Genomic DNA, 18,270 nt, shown 5'->3' with positions numbered 1-18,270 from the left:
AAATAATAATTAACAAGCAAACCCACATCTGCTCTCCCATACACTGAGATCAGGGGTCTGACTTAAGTTACTAGGATTCGCATCCACAGGGAGTTACACCGCAAGAGAGATGGAGCCCAGAGTCTTAAAGTAGTTACTATTGCCTGGAAGGTTGTTGCAATTACCTCCTAGCAGCTAAGCCATCTCCATTAGGAAAGAAAATGTAAGATGAAAGAAAGGAGGGGTGAAGAAGGTGGGGGAAGGATAAGAAAAAGGAAGGGGGAGTGGAGGGGAAGGAAGGAAGAGAAAAGGAAAGGGGGAAGTCAGGAATGAGAGTGGGAAAGGAAGGGAAGGAAGAGAGTGGACTGGAGGGAAGGGACAGTGGGAAAAGGGGAAGGGATGAAAGGAAGGGGAGAGAAAAGGGGGAGGGAGGAGAGAGGAAGACAAAGGAGGAGGAAGAGAAGCAGCAGAGAATGAGGGATGGAAAGAAAAGGAAGGAAGAGGCAAAATTACTCCTCCACAGGTGTGTTCAGGGGAACAGAAGCAGGGAGCCTGTAGTCTCAAAGGCAGCGAGACACTCTCACAGGGTATGCTATGGAGGACCCTGGTACATGGCAGGGAAGGGCTAGGATCACCTCCCCTGACCTTTCCATCCTAGCCCACACCAGGCAGATCTGCACTGCGCAAGCTCCCACTGCAGGTGCCAGGAGCACCTTGCTTAGTGTACACTGCATGAGGGTTTGCGGGGTTTCTTCGGAGCTGGTTCACTGCCGCAGGGCTTGCCTGCCCTTTGCTGAACACAGAAGGTTCTGGGGTGTGAAAGTCACAGAGCAAAAGAAAACGTGGAATGACCAGGAGCCACCTGAGGGCCTCAGCCCCTGACATCAACGGAGTCCCGGAGAGGAGCCAAGAAGGCTGCTGCCGTCATCCACAACACAGGCAATGGGAAGAGGGCTGAGGCTCCCGACTTCCCAGACAGGGGAATGAAAAGGTTGAGAACCGAAAAGGAAACATGTCACCTTCCTGCCAAAATAAACCGTGATGAAAGCTGGGTCCCTCTGCCTTTCAGCCAAGCATTTCCTGTTCTGGCCTCCTCCGTCTGCCTCGAACCAGCTCAGATGAGGGAGGGCTATTTTTAAGGTGCAAGCCACCGAGGCAAGGCATGAGAGAATGACTTATTTATAGTTACACCTTTCAACTGTTCTTTCCCACTCTGGGGACAGAGGCCAGGCTTGGCGCTCCTTCCCTTTGGAGCTGAAATCACTCGGGTGAGAAGGGCTTCGGAAAGTCACGTGGCTGCCTATGGCCTCTAGCCAGGATCTCTGTCCTGAGGACTTTACATAGGGAAGCTGTCTACCTCGTCTTAGAGAATTCCTTCTAGCAGACAGAACTTGGATCAGGTGCCCTTGAGATGTGTTTTGTTAAAACATACATTTTGTATAATAGGTGATTAGGAAATGCATTCATTGGTAAGGAATCCAAAAGTAAATCTTTGTTCCCCTGGCTCCTTTTGAAAAAGAGGAGTTCTAGTGGCTAGAGATATGGCTCATTGGTTAAGTGCACTCATTCTTGCAGAAGACTGGAGGTTTGGGTCCAAGCACTCACATGGTGGCTTACAACTGTTATTAACTCCAGGGTATCCAACTCCCTCTTCCGGATTCCTTGGGTACCAGGCATGTGTGTGATGCAGACATAAGCAAGCAAACCACTCATATCCATAAAATAAAAATAATCAATCTTTAAAAAACAAGTTTACTTAGAGAAAAGATCAACTATTACCTAGCTTACATAGATTTGTAAATTCATCTACATTTTGTGTCAGCAGTGACAAGCTTCTTCTGGTATCTAACTTTACCCTTCCTCTTGGAGTCTGGAGATATTTTCTTATTGTATGAGATTAGTCTACTTTGAATAGCAAACCTTGAAGGAACCACTGGAAGTTTCTGACAAAGGAAAGAGGAAATCCCTCCCTTTTAATGGGTACAAAAACATTGTGGGTTTGGCTGTTGACCTGCGAGCCCAGTGCCATTATTTTCTTCCCAGCACACACACCCATCTGACCTTGTATTTATTGCTTCCCTCAGTGCACTGTACGCTTTGTGAAGGCTCTGTTTAGTCTTTAGTTCACCACTTTATCGCAAGTATCAAAAGTACAAAACATGTCCAATATCCATGACCTGATAATGCATTTCTCTTCATCCCCAGTGGCTCTGGGTTGAGACTCCAACAGGTGGGGCTCCCTAGCCACGTGACTGGGGTAGGGCCTGAGGTCACTGGGGGAGTGGCCCCCAGAGGAGGCGTGATGACAGCTGGAAGAGGCTTTGCCACCTCTGAGCTAATGTCCAAGGCAGGTCCTAGAACCAGCAAAACTCTGAGATTAGTTCATAAAGGTTCCCTCTTTATAAAGTTAGCTGTCTGAAGTATTTGGTTATAGGGATGAGAATCTGAAGAGTACATCACATTGTCTTGTAATTTTTTTAAAATGACATCTCTTAAACATCCAAGCATTTGCCTTCTACCTTGGGCATCATTACAAGAATTATTTCAAGAAAACAAGGATGAATTTATTCTAAGTTCATTAATACCTATGGATTTTAAATAAATTAATCTTTAAACCCAAAATCTAAAGAATGAGTTGGTAGACAGGGTGTACTTTCAGCCTTTTTTTACTTCTACTTTTGATTGATTTTTTTATTTTGTGCAGACAGACTAATTCATGATTTAGCTCATGGCCCAGGAAAAAGGATCCAGACAGTGTCAGTATGCTTGAGTAACAACTGGGCCCACACTACTCAAGGAAGAGGTAGAAAAGACTCCAAACCACTTAGGCACAGAATCCAGGTCTAGCAGACCCATCACACAACTAAAGAGCTACAATTGTATGCTTAAGTCTGGTCCAGAATGAAATACCATTTACACCGGCTGCCTGTCAATAATACTTGGCACGTAGTAGTTCAACAAAGTATTGTTGCTGGGTGTGATAGCACATGCCTGCAAACCCAGCACGCAGGAGTCCAAAGCAAGAGGATCTCAAGTTCAAGGACAACCTGGGATGAACATAGTAAGACTCTGTTTTGGGGAAAAATTTTTTTGTCATTGACTCATGAATGGAAATTCATGCAATAATGATATCTGGGGTGAGCCATTTAGTATGTATGCTTTGGGGCAATTTCCAACTATTATTTGTGGATTGCTTCTATTATTCTAAGTAGAATGAATGGCATAAAAGAAGGAACAAAATTCTAGTTAATCACTTACCTTTTTGCCTAGATGGGGCCCATTAGTGCCTCCAGGGTTTCTCTGAATTGATGGTGGCACTTGATACACGTCTTGTTCTGGGGTACCATGGCCAGTAGGAACTTGGTAAATTCCCTGATTCTGGTAGGAGGGCGGTACTTGATAGACGGTATCACGAGATGCCGCCTGTGAATTCGGCACTTGGTAGAGTTTCTGTTGGCCAAAGGCCATGGGTCCAGCAGTAGGCTGCTCATGACTGGAGGTCTCTTGCACTGGACCAATCAGAAGTTTCACCCGGTTGCCTGGGACGATGCCTTGGCGACCATGTAAGGAACACAGCCACCATCCCTCTAGTCCTCCTGTGTTCTGCTCTATGACCGTTAAGATGTCTCCCTTTCGGAAGGCCAGCTCCTCGGCGCACTCGGGGACATTGTCATATAAGGCTCTTGCCATCAGATTCTAGGAAGGGAAAACAAGAGAAGTAGTGTTAGAACGTTAGGGCTGTCTCCTTAGTACTTATAGAGCCCACGTGTTTCGGGACAGACGCACTTCCTGGAAAAAGAGAAGAAATATGAACAATAGCCTGCAAGAAAGGAAGCAGATGGTTCAGACAAAAGACAGACACAGCTACACTGTGTCTGCCACCAGTGACATCAGACAGACTCCTCAGAAAAGCTCAAAGCCCCAGAAGAGATCTTCCCTCCAGTGGTGGGTGCTCTGCCAAGGAGTTGGGCTAGCGTCGCTAAAAGTGCTAGGAAGGGGTCAGCAGGCAAAACATCCTTCTTAACTTTTTCAGAGTGAAATGAAAGGGAAGAACGTTCCAAGCTGTTCGTGCACTGCAGCGGACTGCTCTCAATGTTCTCATATATTTCGGGCGAAAAATAAGTCAAGGAAAATCCTAAATGACACATACTACAAACAGAAATTTTATTCGGCATTGAAATGTAAATAGAGATACACATAACTGTGCCTTGGCAGGGCTTACCATATCTTTCATGATTAAGGAGGCCCTTGGATGCAGGAGGAATCTACAAGCAAAGCATAGCGATGTACTCTGGAAATCACGCAGGGACACAGTCTATCTTTCCAGACCCGGCGGTGGAGAGGTCCCAGGAATGCATTCATACATTGGTTTGGTCTCTCTCCTACCTCTCTGAGAGCCCTTCTTTCCCCTGCCACGTAGTCACTTACTTCTTAAATCTTGCCATTCACATCTGAAAGGCTGTGCCTTCTTTTCATGGGCTCAGAACACTCTCTGTCTTTGTATGAAGGCCTGTCTGGCACATCTAGTCCTCAGCAGACAGCTAAAGTGGGCATTGAACAGAGAGCAGGCAGGCAGTCTGTGCTGACATTCCTGGAAGGCTTTCAAAGGCTCTGAAGATTCCCAGCACACTGGCAGCCAGTTCCACATGCCTGCCCCTTCCCAGAGTGCTGAGAAGCCGGGGGGAACATAGGGAACCCATCGCGGGCATCGGAAAAACTAAATGTGACCCCTCTCGGATGTCATTTAAGCGTTTGGATGCACTTAGTGTCACTGTGGTGGGGCTCATTCTGGTTGGCTGGAGCATGCTTATGACTTAATTTCACACCATAATGTATTTGTGGACTTTGGGACTGCTTTTCTTTGGACTCTTGCCCCTGTTTTCCTCTCCAGAAATGTGGACTTGATCTCCCAGTCCCATGCTTTTCATTTCTTTCAGCTGGGCATGCATTAATCATCTTCTCCTGGACTCTGTCTAAAACCACAGGACTCGCACTGTGTGTAGGTCTCCTCGGTGGAGCGGCTGTGTATGGGAGGGGTCTGCGTCTGCTCGAGAGCGTGGAGGACGCCCACTCCCGCTGCTTTCCATCTTTGAAGTGATATAAAGTTTGTTTTACTTTCACTACATTTTAAATTATTTTTAAAGTTTTTCATACAAGGTACGTTGGTCATAACTTCACATTCCCCCAAAGTCTCTCAGATTCTTCCCATCTCCCTACCCAATTAACTTCAGATTCTTTCTCTCCCCCCGACAAAAACCAAACCAAACAAACACAGAAGGACAAAACCCACTAAACCATAACAGCAACAAAAAGCACAGACAAAAAAAAGTGGAGTATATTCTCATTTTGTGTTGGTCAACTACTTCTGAATCTTCTTTTCCATTAAACACGGCGTCTTGCTATACTGCCTCAGCCTCAGCCTCTCAAGTGCTGGGACTACAGGTACCTATCAGTGCAGGTGGCTAACCAATCTGCTTTTAGTGTGAACACACAATTTAAGGAGGAGAGATGGAGCCACAAATAACATCACTACGAGATGTGAGTTCACTGACCTCCATAGAGAAGCAGTGGCAGTAGCTAAGCTCAGAGCTTTTGTTTCAGGTGAGGGTTTTCCTTAGCAGCTGTATTGTAGGAAGCACTGGGTTCCTTCTAACAATGTAAAGCTCATATATAAACTAGTAAGATCTGGCCGTGACCTTGCCTAGTTTTTAGAGTGATTAAAGAATGTGCCAGGATGCTAAGACCTCTGTGTTTCTCTTCTCCCATCTTGTGAGTGTTCTGTCCCTGCAAAGAAGAGTCATGGGTTTACAGAGGACAAGATTCTAGTCCTTTGCCCCACATCTCAGGGAAAGAACCACACCGGGATTATAATTTTAGAGCGTGGAGGGAACCGGTGGCTCTGTTCTGTCCTGTTCTCCTGGGCCCATTCAATAACTGGGAATGGTTGGGGAGGAAGCCCCTAGACGAAATCAGAAGCAATAGATTTGGGGCAGCCACGTGGGAGCTGAAGACTGATAGCTGTGCAATCATACTGACTTCAAAGGAAGGAAAGAAGAGAAAACAGTAGACAAGCAAAGAGCTGCAGCTCAGTCAACCACAATCAGCTGGAGGTATTCACAGTTGGGCCACTTCCAGGTCCTGGAACACCACGAGGTGCTGAGTGCAGCACTGGGCCACACTTGATTAGAGGCAGATAGAAATCCCCTTGTGAGTCTGCTCCATGAGCTTTGTCTTGTCCCCGTGACCTTCCCATTGCTTGCGTACTTATGCCTGCACATGAGATACAGGGATGTTCCTAGGAGAATCCCAGAGCACACTCAGCCATGCAAAAGCAGGGACTACTGGTGAATTCTCCTGCCCCATTGCCCACAACATCTCTCCAGTTTTCTCACGACATAATGGGATTCAGAGAGAACTTGTAGATATCAGCCTTGGTTAAAACAAGACCAAGTTCTTCAACCTCTCTGCAGCCTAAAGATAGCTAATGTATATAGCTAGTCACTTTCCTAAATGGACCATTATAGTTACACACCCCTGTAGAGAGTTTGTGAGCCTGCTGCTCTGTTTTAAAGATGAGGACCCAGGTTTGGTGTTTCCCCAAGGGCCACACTCGGGGAGCTGGACATAGGACTGGGGTTTTCTAGGTTGACCCCTCTTCTCTAGGAAGCTGCTTTAGCTTTCCTCTCAGTGCCCTGGCTGGGTCTGTCCCATTAGACAAGAAGGTTCTGAAGGTAACCCCCTTTTCACCCCATTTTTATGGAATAAATGAAGTTTTGGGGGTTTGCAGTCTCAAATGTGTTACTAGGGCTTTCTCCTTGCATGCCCTATCCTTCTCATCCCTAGGATAAGAACAAGACTGAGGCTGGTACTCTCGCGAGTTTGCCACAAGAATGAAATAATGAATTCAAATGAATAATATTTCAGTACTGCCGGAGACTCGCAGGCCATTGTGGATTTTGATTCCCTTTGCTGGGTGGCACTTGACTTCAGGCTTCCTGGTCACTTCCCTCTTTTAAATCAAGAAACCATCCTAGGGCTAGAGGAATTCCTCAGTGGTTAAGGCTGCTCTCCCAGAAGACCTGGGCTCAATTCCCAGCTCCCACACGACAGCTCACAACCCCCTGTAACTCCAGTTCCAGAGCATCCAATGCCCTCTTCTGGCTTCCAAACACACGAGGCGTGCAAGCCGTGCACAGAGAAGCCTGCAGACAAAACACCCATTACACAGAGAAAACAAAAGTTAGAAATTTTGTGTAAGAGGCATCGCTTCTGTGTGTTTGCTTGGTGAGAGGGCAATGATAAAAGGTAGAACCTGGGGTCCTCATTCCAGAGGACACTGACTCATGAGAGGGCTAAGAAAGAGTTCATTCCTGCTTTAGAAGTGTGGGGGTGTTCTTCTTTATAGGAAAGGTGTGATTCTGGAGGCCCCAAAGTCAGAAGCTCTTATCTGAGCATCTTAAGAAAACACCAGAGAGGGCAGAAGTCCTCTAGTTAAGATCTACTCTTTCTTAATCCCCAGCCCCTTGGATATTTATCTCTGGGGGAGGGGGATGGGGCTGAGGGCTGCTGGTGGTGGGAAGAATGTCAACACAGAAACAAATCAAGGAGAGATAAGAGCTGGGTAATTCTATACCCAGCTGGATGCCAAGTTTCCAGAGATTGGCAATTCCAAAGGCAGAGAGTACTGTTGGGGCAGGGAGCAGAACTTGGAAGACAGAGTGCTCTTCAAGGAGTTAGAGTCCAGCTCTTCCACTTGACAGCTAAGAAAAAAAGGAGGTTCAGGAAGTTAATGATTTGTAAGGTCACCTGGCTAGAAGACCTTAGGACTTGGGTATGAAGCCAGACCTCCTGTTTCCTGGCTTCTGGGAGGAGGGGAAGATAGTCTAAGGTGACGCTTGTGTCCCCTCCTTTTGTCTAGCAGACTGTTGAGATAGTGGACCCTAAGCAATTGAAATTTCCCCAGGAATCTCATGCTGGGGGAAAGGAAAGGCAAGAGCCTGGTGCCCAGCAGGGGAGAAACTTGTCTCCTGGGTAGAGATTTCACACCGTTCTGCCACGCTGGAGAACCTTGCAGAAGAGACTGGAGGCAGACAGCGATGGAACTGTGATGGATGGGACCGCGCTTGGACCAAGACTACTTAGTTATGCGCTCCTCTTGCCCTCTGCTGCAATTTAAATCCATACCAATGTCCTAGAAGATGGGCCGGGGGCTTGCTGGACCCTTTCATTTGTTCTTTTCTCCAATGTGGTCATGTTGAATAAACCTCCTTTCTCCACTTTTCACTATTCTGCCTGTCTCCTTTTCCATTTCCAGAATGTGGGCCCGGTGTCTGAAATAAAATCCACACCCATTCTCTATAAAATTGAAATGAGTTCTGAGCTCTGTGTTCCTGGTTCTCTGCTGGGAGAATGGAATTGGTTTTCTTGAGAGCTTAGCAATTATCTAGTTCTTTAATTGATGAAGGGAATACAGGGGGTGAAATCTAGCTTGTTAAGGCTGCCAGGGCATAGGCTTATACCCTAAAATTATAGTAATAATTACTTTAATGGGGATTGGATATCAGTGTCTATAAATCCCATCCAAAGGACCTTGCCTGTCAATCCACCTCATGTTCTCTAGAAGTTCACTTAGTTTGGTTTCTATTCTTCCAAGACCTTGCTTCCTGGTTCTTCCTCTTCTCTGGGCTACACACTCTCTGTCGCCATCAATAGACCATTTCCCCCTCATCTCTTAAGTAGTCATGTTCCCAGGGGACCTCTCTTTTGTGCTTGTCCCCTCCTCTATCTCATTGCTCTCGAAATGATCTGTCACCCAGGTGATGACGTAGGCATGTAGGTACGACCCAGACCCACAGTACAGAACAGATATACTTGCGCACCCCTGTTCTTACCCACTTCGCAGACTGATGGGACATCTCTGTCTCAAGCCCAATGAATGAAAAAACCCCTTTCCTGTTGCTTTAGCAGTGGCCTGCCCAAGCTGGGAGCCTGAGGTTGGCACACTCTTCACTACCTGGCCCCAGTTGTCAGATGCCATATCCTGTCTCGCAGGCCCCCCAGGTGTGAAACTTAGCAATAACTAGGTTGTTTTAGTTTAGTTTAGTTTAGTTTGTTTGTTTTAGCTGTTTTTCCCCCATTTTCCTGAAGTGAGATTTACCAACTGGTTCTACTTCATTAAACCTTTTCCCAGCTTAGAACCCATCTTCCATATAAATAGAATAACTGTCTTCCCAAAATCCATCTGATCACATCCTGTCTAGTTTCCTATCACTCTGTTTCTTTATGACTGTGCTGTCCGGTACATGTGTGCACACGCATGCAGAGGCCAGGTGATGCCCAGTACATGTGTGCACATGCATGCAGAGGCCAGGTGATGCCCAGTACATGTGTGCACATGCATGCAGAGGCCAGGTGATGCCCAGTACATGTGTGCACACGCATGCAGAGGCCAGGTGATGCCCAGTACATGTGTGCACACGCATGCAGAGGCCAGGTGATGCCCAGTACATGTGTGCACACGCATGCAGAGGCCAGAGGATAGCTTCCAGGAGTTGTTTCTTTCCTTCTACCATGTGGTCTCAGGGATCAGACAGACATTGTTAGGTTTGGGGACAAGCACCTTTACGTGCTGAGCCATCTCTCCATGTTTCTCTACAGCAGGCTTTGCATCACCCCATTCCAGGCTGTTAACTTAAGCTCAGAGACACTGTCTGGCTCCATTTCCATATCCAGAATGTGAGACCAGTGTGTGAAACAGAATCCATACGCATTCCCTACCAAATTGAAGTGGGTTCTGACCTCTGTATCCCTGGTTCTCTACTTGGAGAGAGGAATCCTTTTTCTCAAGAAAAAGATGTTAAGTTAAAAAACAAAACAAAACAGATGCAGGTGAAGAAGGAGGAAGCATAAATACTGTGTCCAGGTCACTGGAGCCTAGGGCCTAAGAATAAGGGAGACAGGCAGCAGGAAAGTGCCAGCCCCTCCCTATTTAAACAGGACAATGACGCAGATTGGAGCCTGCTCCCCCCTTCCAATCTGGTGTGTTCGCAACTACTGAGCAAACAGGAAGGCCAAGAGGAACTGACCATCCCAGCAGCAGAGAATACAATGGTCCCTTTAAAGAGCCTTCCCTCCTGTCTGAGTCTGGTAGGTGACAGAGAGCCATTCACATACTTCACCAGAAAGCTTGCTTCTGTTGTTCTGGGTCCTCAGACTATGGCTGAGGAGTGGGAAAGCAAGAAAACAAAACAAACCTGGCTGTATGCGCGAGCCAGTCACAGGACAACTTCTGCCCTCTTCCCTCCCCCGCCCTGTTTTCCCCACTGCTATCAAAATGTCAAGAAAGCGTATTACTTTGACTGCCAGGGACATTATTTGCTTCTCCCAATATAGAGAGGCGTGATGTGGAATTTCCACGGCCGCTCACGCTATCCTTTGAAGAGACACAATGGCTGGTGTGTCACTCACTGTGACTGATAGCATCATCGATGGCTTGGCGTCCTTTTATTATTTTTACTTCATTCTATATTTACGCAGGAGAACCTGCCAAAGACTCAGGGCCGCCTCATTCTTGATGACAAGACTTTCCTGTGCCCAACCCCCGCTCCCAACGTTAGCCCAGGTCTCTAGCGGACTCCAGCACATGCACGCATGCATGCATGCAGAAGTACCCAGAGACCAGATCCTGAGAAACAGACCCACTAGAGGAAATGGCCATCATCAAGGAAATCAGTTCTTAAAGGAAGCTGCCGAGAGAAGAACATGGCCAAGGTCAGCCTCGGGGCATACTGGCAAAGAGAAAGGTTTTGTTTCTACTGACAAAAATCAGCTCTGCTCAGAGACTAGTTCTGCCATTTTGGTTACATTTACCCTTTTGGCTCTCATGGCACCTTTGATGTGGTGTGTGTGTGTGTGTGTGTGTGTGTGTGTGTGTGTGTGTGTGTGTTGGGAGGATACTTAGTCCTTCTCTGATAAAAGTAGTCGTAGTCTCAAAGCATGGCTACTTATAAGTATCAAGAATTTGATTCTTGGGAGCTTGGCTCACACTCTTTTCTTGTACGTGAAGATCTGGAACACTAACGGATTTTAAATTTGAAACTTCTAGATGTTATTAAGTAGGAGACAGGACACCTCTAGGTACAGGAGCTAGAAGATACAGTATACTGTGATAGGGAATATTGTAGTAATAGGGTGTGGTGCCCCCCTGCCCTGCCACCCGGCTAGTTTATGCCCAAAATAATTACATGGAAACTGTATTCATTTAAGCACTGCCTGGCCCATCATTTCTAGCCTCATATTGGCTAACTCTCTAATAATCTGTGTAGCACCATGAGGTGGTGGCTTACTGGGAAGATTCTAACCTACGTCCATCTTGGGCCGGAGCTTCATGGCATCTGCCTGACTCTGATTTCTTTCTCCCAGAATTCTGTTCTGTCTGCTCCACCTATCTAAATACTGCCCTATCAAAAAGCCAAGGCAGTTTCTTTATTAACCAATGAAAGTAACACAGAGACAGATGACCCTCCTACATCATCTGAGTAACTGTTCATTGCCTTCTGCTCACCTCCACTGGTGACTGGAAACAGCCCCCAGGAAGGCAGCAGCAGGCTCTGGCTAGGTCCTTGGAACACTGGTCAAACTTCTGAGCACTGGTCCAGCCAGTCTGACATTCCCCAATGAAGACTATTCTTAGCCAGTGGACCACATTTCCATCAGTGAGCTTTAGCTTCTGGAAACTGCTTTTATTAAGCCCTAAGGATTCTGCAAATAACTCAGACCTTCTGTGAATAGTCTCACAAGCCACTTCGTCCCCAGCGTTGTGATCTAGAGTGATAATTCAATTCTGTTTTATGCATTTCTTACTGAGAGAAGCTTTAGCACATGATATTAGCTACTAGGTTCCAACAGGCATTCTTTGACAAGGTAGAGGTTAAGTTAAAAAACAAAACAAAACAGATGCAGGTAAAGAAGGAAGAAGCATAAATACTGTGTCCAGGTCACTGGAGCCTAGGGCCTAAGAATTAATATTCCCTGTGTATAGCACTGTGTGTGTGTGTGTGTGTGTGTGTGTGTGTGTGTGTGTGTGTGTGTGCTCATAAGGCTCCCAGGCATACGAATCTGTGCACTGGCCTTGTCCTATTTGATGAGTGGTCTGTAACCAGTGTTCTTTTGATAATTTATATAGTCCAAAGTGATGGCTCTGCTTGAAAGAAGTGAGAACATCTAACACTTTAACGTTCAATAAAAGAGTCCCAGAAAGAAATTTCAGCCTCCCAGGATTTGTGCTACATGATTTGGGCAGCATACCTAAGATATTGGAGCATTTTTTATGATGCTGGGTCCACTTCTTCCCTGTATCTGAATGGCTATCATAAATTTTCCTATGATATGAGATTGATGGAGGGAAGATAGCATAGAGTGTAAATGCACTGGGCCAAGCAAGACCGGCAACTAGAGCTCCATCCCAGAGAGCCCACTCCTGACAGTTGTCCTCCGACCTGCACATGCATGCTCTACACACATACATACACTAAAGAATTTTAAAGCTAGAATTTTAAAGAATTCATTTTAGAAAATAAAAGACTTAGGCTGACACCTGTTTCCATGCAAACCGTGAGCAGAGCAGAAACCTTTTCTCTGCATAAGAAACATCCCTTAAGGGCAGGTAGGTAGATACACTAGTATGTGTGTGACTTCAGAATGTCTAAACTCATGATGGAAGATGAATTTGACTGCAAGAAAAAGGAATTAGATTTTTTCATAAGGATGATAATATTGTTACCTCTGTGTCTATCATATTATATCATATCATCGCAATATACCAATCAGTCATCCTTAAGAGTTCAATTTTCTACTTGCCCGCAGCCTATGAGCAATGCTTAAGTGGTACCAAGGATCTTAACGAAGATGAGCACACATAGGTTCCTCTACGTTTTTAACATTGTCTTTGTTTCACAGCCCAGAAGGTCATAGATTAGATTAATGGCAGAGCCTGAGATCACAACTGGTTATCTCTCTGTCTAGCATTCTTCCCCTACCACGAGGATGTCTCTCCTGAGACTCTGCTCCACCTAGGAATTTATTGATGCTGCTGTTAAGCCTTGGGATTTCTATACATTTGTCCCAAGTTGCCTGGTTTTGCTAGTTTTCAATATAGCGTATTGGCAAAGGATCAAAACCATGGGGCAAGCGTGAACTCTTTGTAGGTTTCTGTCCCTAGATAAATCTTACAGGCGCCATATAATGACGAAGTCTTGACACCCACTCACCCAAAAGATAGGTTTTATTAACAATAAAACAGCCTTTTGGATTCCAGCCAGCATTACAATGTTGGCACTGGATCATATCTGACTGCCTGTCTAGACAAATCCCCTAACATTCAGGGTAAGAGAAATAAGAATGAAGTTAAACAGGAGTACGAGAGTCCAATCCATTCGATTATAATGTATTTCCAAATATGATATCATTTCTCCAAAACCAAAATGCATAGCTGTAACATCTATAAAGTGTTTGAAAGTATGAAAAGGTTCTGTTTTTACATTCTCATGTATTTATCTTCCTAGACCAAAGTCTGAATGCGAGGTTATAATTAAATACATTATACTCAAATATACCACCATCCTTGTCAGAAACCATTCGATGAACTGTGATGTCGCCCCTTGCTGGGACTCTCGCACAAGTTACTTGAAAGGGGGTTGGGGAATACCTCAGTTTCTATATTGCTTGCCTTGCAAGCATGAGGACCTGAATTCAATCCCCAGAACCCATGTAAAGAAACACCAGACACAATGGTACCTATTTGTACTAAAGAAGTAAAGACAGGTAGGTCCCTGGAGCTTGCTGGCCAGTCAGTCTAGCCTAACTAGTGAGCTCTAGAGTATGAGAGACCCTGACTCAAAAAAGCAGGGTTGATGGTACATAAAGGAACAGGACACCTGATGTGAACCTCTAGCCTCTGCATGCATGTACACACCCACATGACTACGAAACCCTTCCCCCAAAGTCACTTACTTGATCTGGGTTTGTTGCCTTGCTGCTATTATCTACTTATCCTGTGAGCTCTTCAAAGAGTTTTGAAGTTTGGATCCACACCCTTGGCTAAGAGGGGTGTACACTCATACACCATTAGCATTGCCACCTAGCAGTGGTCACAAAGATGTTTTGGAAGCTATGGTATCTTAGCTCGTTACTGAGAACACACAGTGTTCTCTACTCCTGAAGTCTAGGCGCATAGGGCAAGATTCCATGCATACTCAGGGAGGGATTCGGAAAGCCTTGGGAGAAATGGTTGCCTTAGAGATGGTGTGGAGGTTTCACACTTGGCCTGAGGGAGATCTTACGCTTCTAAGTATTTTGTAGTCTTCCCATGAACCAATAGGGGCTCATCCTAGAGGAGGAAGTTAGTTTGGGGTTAAGGTCTGTTACAGTAAGTCATCATTAAATTGTGGCCAACACTTCCAGGAGTGGAATTCTGTACTTCCATCTCACAAAACCAAAGAGGCTGTGATTTTTAAGCAGAAGGAAGCAATTAAAAGAGGATGGTAGCCTAGGGTCGAAGAGATCTTTTCCAGCCAGTGGACATTTGATGTTTGAAGACAGTTTTTGGTTGTAACAGTGTGTGTATACGTGTCTGCATTATTGGAATCTAGTCCTGGGTGTTGCTGGGTGCACAGACCAGCCCTCCACTGGCTAGAGAAATGGCTGCTAAACTTCCCTGGGAAAGTCTCGTCTCTATTCTTCTACTTAAAAATAATGGCAATCACCTCTGTTTCCCCATCTGCGAAGTCAGGAAAAGAAACACGTTCTTCTTGGAAGGATTATGAGAGTTCATGGAATTGCATATGCCAAACGCTCCGAGTCCTCCAGAAGAAAGAGACTCTAGGAGGTGGGAGCAGTTACCAGCATACTGTGCTGAGCTCGGGGAATCGTGTCTTAACTGTATTCGTCCTCGCCCCAAAAGAAAAACTCCTCCAGGAAAGGAACCCAGACCAGAAATGATCTCATCGTGATTATACCTGCCACACCAAAGGCAGGCACAGCTCACCGAAGGAAATTCCTCCCCTTCAGCCATGAACTAAGTTGCATCTGTAATTAAGATCTTAATAAGGAGGGTGGGAGGATGGTTACAGATGCTGCAGGCTACGAGGCAAGGAGCTACCTGACCAGGTTGAAAGCAGGAACAATTGAAATACAATCCCCCACTCAGGTGTGCCAAACAAGCCCACATTTCAAACTGAGCTTGCTTTCATTTCCAAAGAGGCCGATCCCTGTACGAAGATATAAAAGAGAACCTTATTATTTATGACTAAATGTGACTATGACTGTCTATGAAGAACCCAGCCAAATTCCCTTTACAAATGCTCATAATTACTTTCCTGCAAAACACTGCCATGACAGGAATGGGACAACTGATTGATCTCTGGAGCAGCTCGTGTTGACCATCTGTAGAGTGCCCATGTGTTTCTGAACTTTTCCATGGCAGGCCCCAGTTTCAAATATCCTTCCCATGGTCAGACAATATGTCCCAGTCTTTGGTTTGTGAAATGTGGATACATCCATGAAAACCACACAAACACACACACACACACACACACACACACACACACACACACACACAACAAAGAATAGCCTTGAAACTACATTTCTTGCTAAGGGATCTTTATCTTGGTTAAATTAAGAATTCAAGAGAAAAATGTGTCCTGGTAAGAATCTGTGATTGAGAAAAATGAATGTCCTTTTATAGATATGACAGCCTCGAATAAAGGAGTGGGGTATGTCCCTGGGGCCTCTGCATCTCTGGGATGTTGTCTAGGAGTCTGCATCACAGTGGATGGAGCCAAGAGGAAAAGGTTCTTGGTCTTTCTGTTGTTTCTGTCCCCATGTCCCATTTTCATATCACCTTGAACTTGGTGAGGAGTGGAACTGAGAACCATAGCCCAACATTGAGGTTCTAGCCCAGGAAGCTGGGGCCTCAGGATTCCGCTGTCTGTGTTAGTCCCCGGGTCACTTTCCTGTCAAGCTCTGAGCTGTTATACAAGTGACAGGAACAGAACTGGCAGATGGCCAACATTAAAGACAGAGATCTCGACAATGGTCAAGTGTGCACAAATCCGTGTGCCTGTCCTTTCCAGTGTGAAGGTTTTGTATATTACTGCTAATTCTAGGAGGTGGTGGTCTCGGAGGGTAGAGAAGCCCAGATCCATCTTTATCAGAAGGGAGCAGAGTTATGAGGACAAAGAAACCTCAATGAGTTCCAGCCGAATTGCCTATGGGATGCTAAGTTAAATCAAACACAATACACCACCAACTAGTACCAGTGAGCTTACCGTTACAATACAGAAGCCACCAAAAGACTTCTGCCTAACAAAAAGAGATGAGGACAAATATGTAGGGCATGTCACACTGTTGAAGCACATAGCACTTCAACAAGAGGGGAGGAGACATGGCTCCAATCTGAGCGTGCCGTGTGTTTTCATTACTGCAACTTTCCACCGAGTACCACAGGTGAACCTCGTCCCTTCACTGCTCCCCATGAAAATACATAAAGAATTAAAATTGATTTGATTTCAAAGGGAGCCATCAAGTATTTTTGTGTTTGACAGGGCTTGTATGTTTACACATTCATGGTTGTTCCATCCTTATTTCTGTTGAGCACACATGTCAGCATTTCATACAGGAACTTTTGGGGGGGGGTAACATCTTGCACCTTTACTGTGACATACTGGAAATACCAGGAGGAATTCAAATTTGCAACACCAAGATCTGCCAAGAAACAGGACACCTTCCAAACTGGCCCCAGCTTTGGAGCATACATAGAATTTAGTGGATATGGTAAAGTCCAAGCAAATGAGGAAAACATTCCAGTAGCAATTCTGTGTGTAAGTGTGTAGTTGTTCAGTGGGTGTATGCACGTGTGTGTGCCAGTGCATGTGTGCACAGAGGGCAACAGCAGGCATCTTCCTCAATCACTCCCCACATTGGTTTTGAGACAGGGTCTCTCACTGAACCTGGAGCTCACCTATTCATCTCACTTGCCTGGCCAACGAAACTACAGGGGTCTTCTTGTGTCTGCCTCTCTAGCACAGGGATCGTAGGCTTTTGACAGGGATCAAACTCAGCACAGCAAGCCCTTTACCGACTGAGCCATCTCTCCAGCCCTTCCACTGACAATCTTAATATATTCATAATCAGCTGTCTCCCAAGCCCCGCCTCAGCCACGGCAAACTGATGTCACACACCATCAGTACCAATACTCTCAGGAGTACCCATTCCATTGTCCCTAGATGATATGCCTCCCTCAAGTTACCCAGATCACATAGTCTATTAAAAGCACCCTCTCAAAGATTCAGCCTTTCCAGTTAGGGGTGAAAAAGGTCTCCAACAAGATCACTTATCTTACAATGGAGATCCTTCAGGAAGAGTCCTGGCAGCCGACTACAGCTCCCTGGCATGCAGAGTCCTCATTAGCCAGTAAGAACTACCGCAGGGAGATGACTGGAATGTTCAAAGTAAATAAGATGGAGGGGGTGTTGTTGACGAAGTCTAAACAGGGCTTTGGGGATTTTTGTCTTCTTTCCATGCCCGGGCTTTTTGCAATCAGTTATTGCCTAGGAAACCAGCAGTTCTGGCATTTTAAGTTGGAAATATTGTATTTGTTCCCAAGGGCCCCGCTGCATTTGTTTTGGCAGAGAGGCTTGGTAATTAAGTCTATACGTTTCTGAGGATAGTGCTGCGGTCCTGGGGGCTAGCATTCCAAAGGAATCTGTCCACTCCTTTCTAACCCTAAGATGGTATAAAAATAGGTACCTCTTACGATGTTACACTGACATCACTGGGTCTGTAGTTGATCACGAATGAGTTAATCCTGAACGTCCCACATCACCCCCAACTGACTTTCCATGGATTGCATCTGTTTAAATGGATGGCTTTCTGTTTTCCTCATAGCCTTTGTTAAGGGTAAATAGTCTCTCCTACCTCCAGTGTGATATGTGTATATGTATATGTGGTAAACTTATGTGCATGTGGGAAATAAATGTATGTACTGTGGCTGACAGAAGACACTGGCTATCCTGCTCTGTGATTCTCTGTCTCATTCCCTGAGAAAGGGTCTCTTGTTGAACTTGGATCTCACCATTATAAAACTAGGCTACTTGGCAGCAAGCCCAAGCCATCTTTCTGTGGTCATGCCCCCCGCCCCCTGGCAATACAATAGCGCCAGGGTTATAGGCATGAGCAGCAGCAACAGGGTTTTTTTATACCATGCTGGGGATTTGAACTTGGGTCTTCATGCTT

General features: G+C 45.7%; 1 protein-coding gene across 3 annotated transcripts in view; it reads right to left on the bottom strand.

The window, feature by feature from the left end:
* Nucleotides 1-18,270, bottom strand: part of Nedd9 (neural precursor cell expressed, developmentally down-regulated 9) — a 175,505-nt gene that overhangs the window by 29,866 nt on the left and 127,369 nt on the right. For all 3 annotated transcript variants that reach the window (XM_075969834.1, XM_075969831.1, XM_075969833.1), the window contains one exon: nt 3,238-3,675. In XM_075969834.1, coding sequence (XP_075825949.1) covers nt 3,238-3,675 — 438 coding nt within the window. The remainder of the gene's footprint in view (nt 1-3,237; nt 3,676-18,270) is intronic.

This window comes from Microtus pennsylvanicus, chromosome 4 (genome assembly GCF_037038515.1).
Source record: "Microtus pennsylvanicus isolate mMicPen1 chromosome 4, mMicPen1.hap1, whole genome shotgun sequence".
NCBI classification, from domain to species: domain Eukaryota; kingdom Metazoa; phylum Chordata; class Mammalia; order Rodentia; family Cricetidae; genus Microtus; species Microtus pennsylvanicus.
The sequence above is the reverse complement of the archived record's forward strand: the minus strand, read 5'-3'. Positions and strand labels throughout refer to the sequence as shown.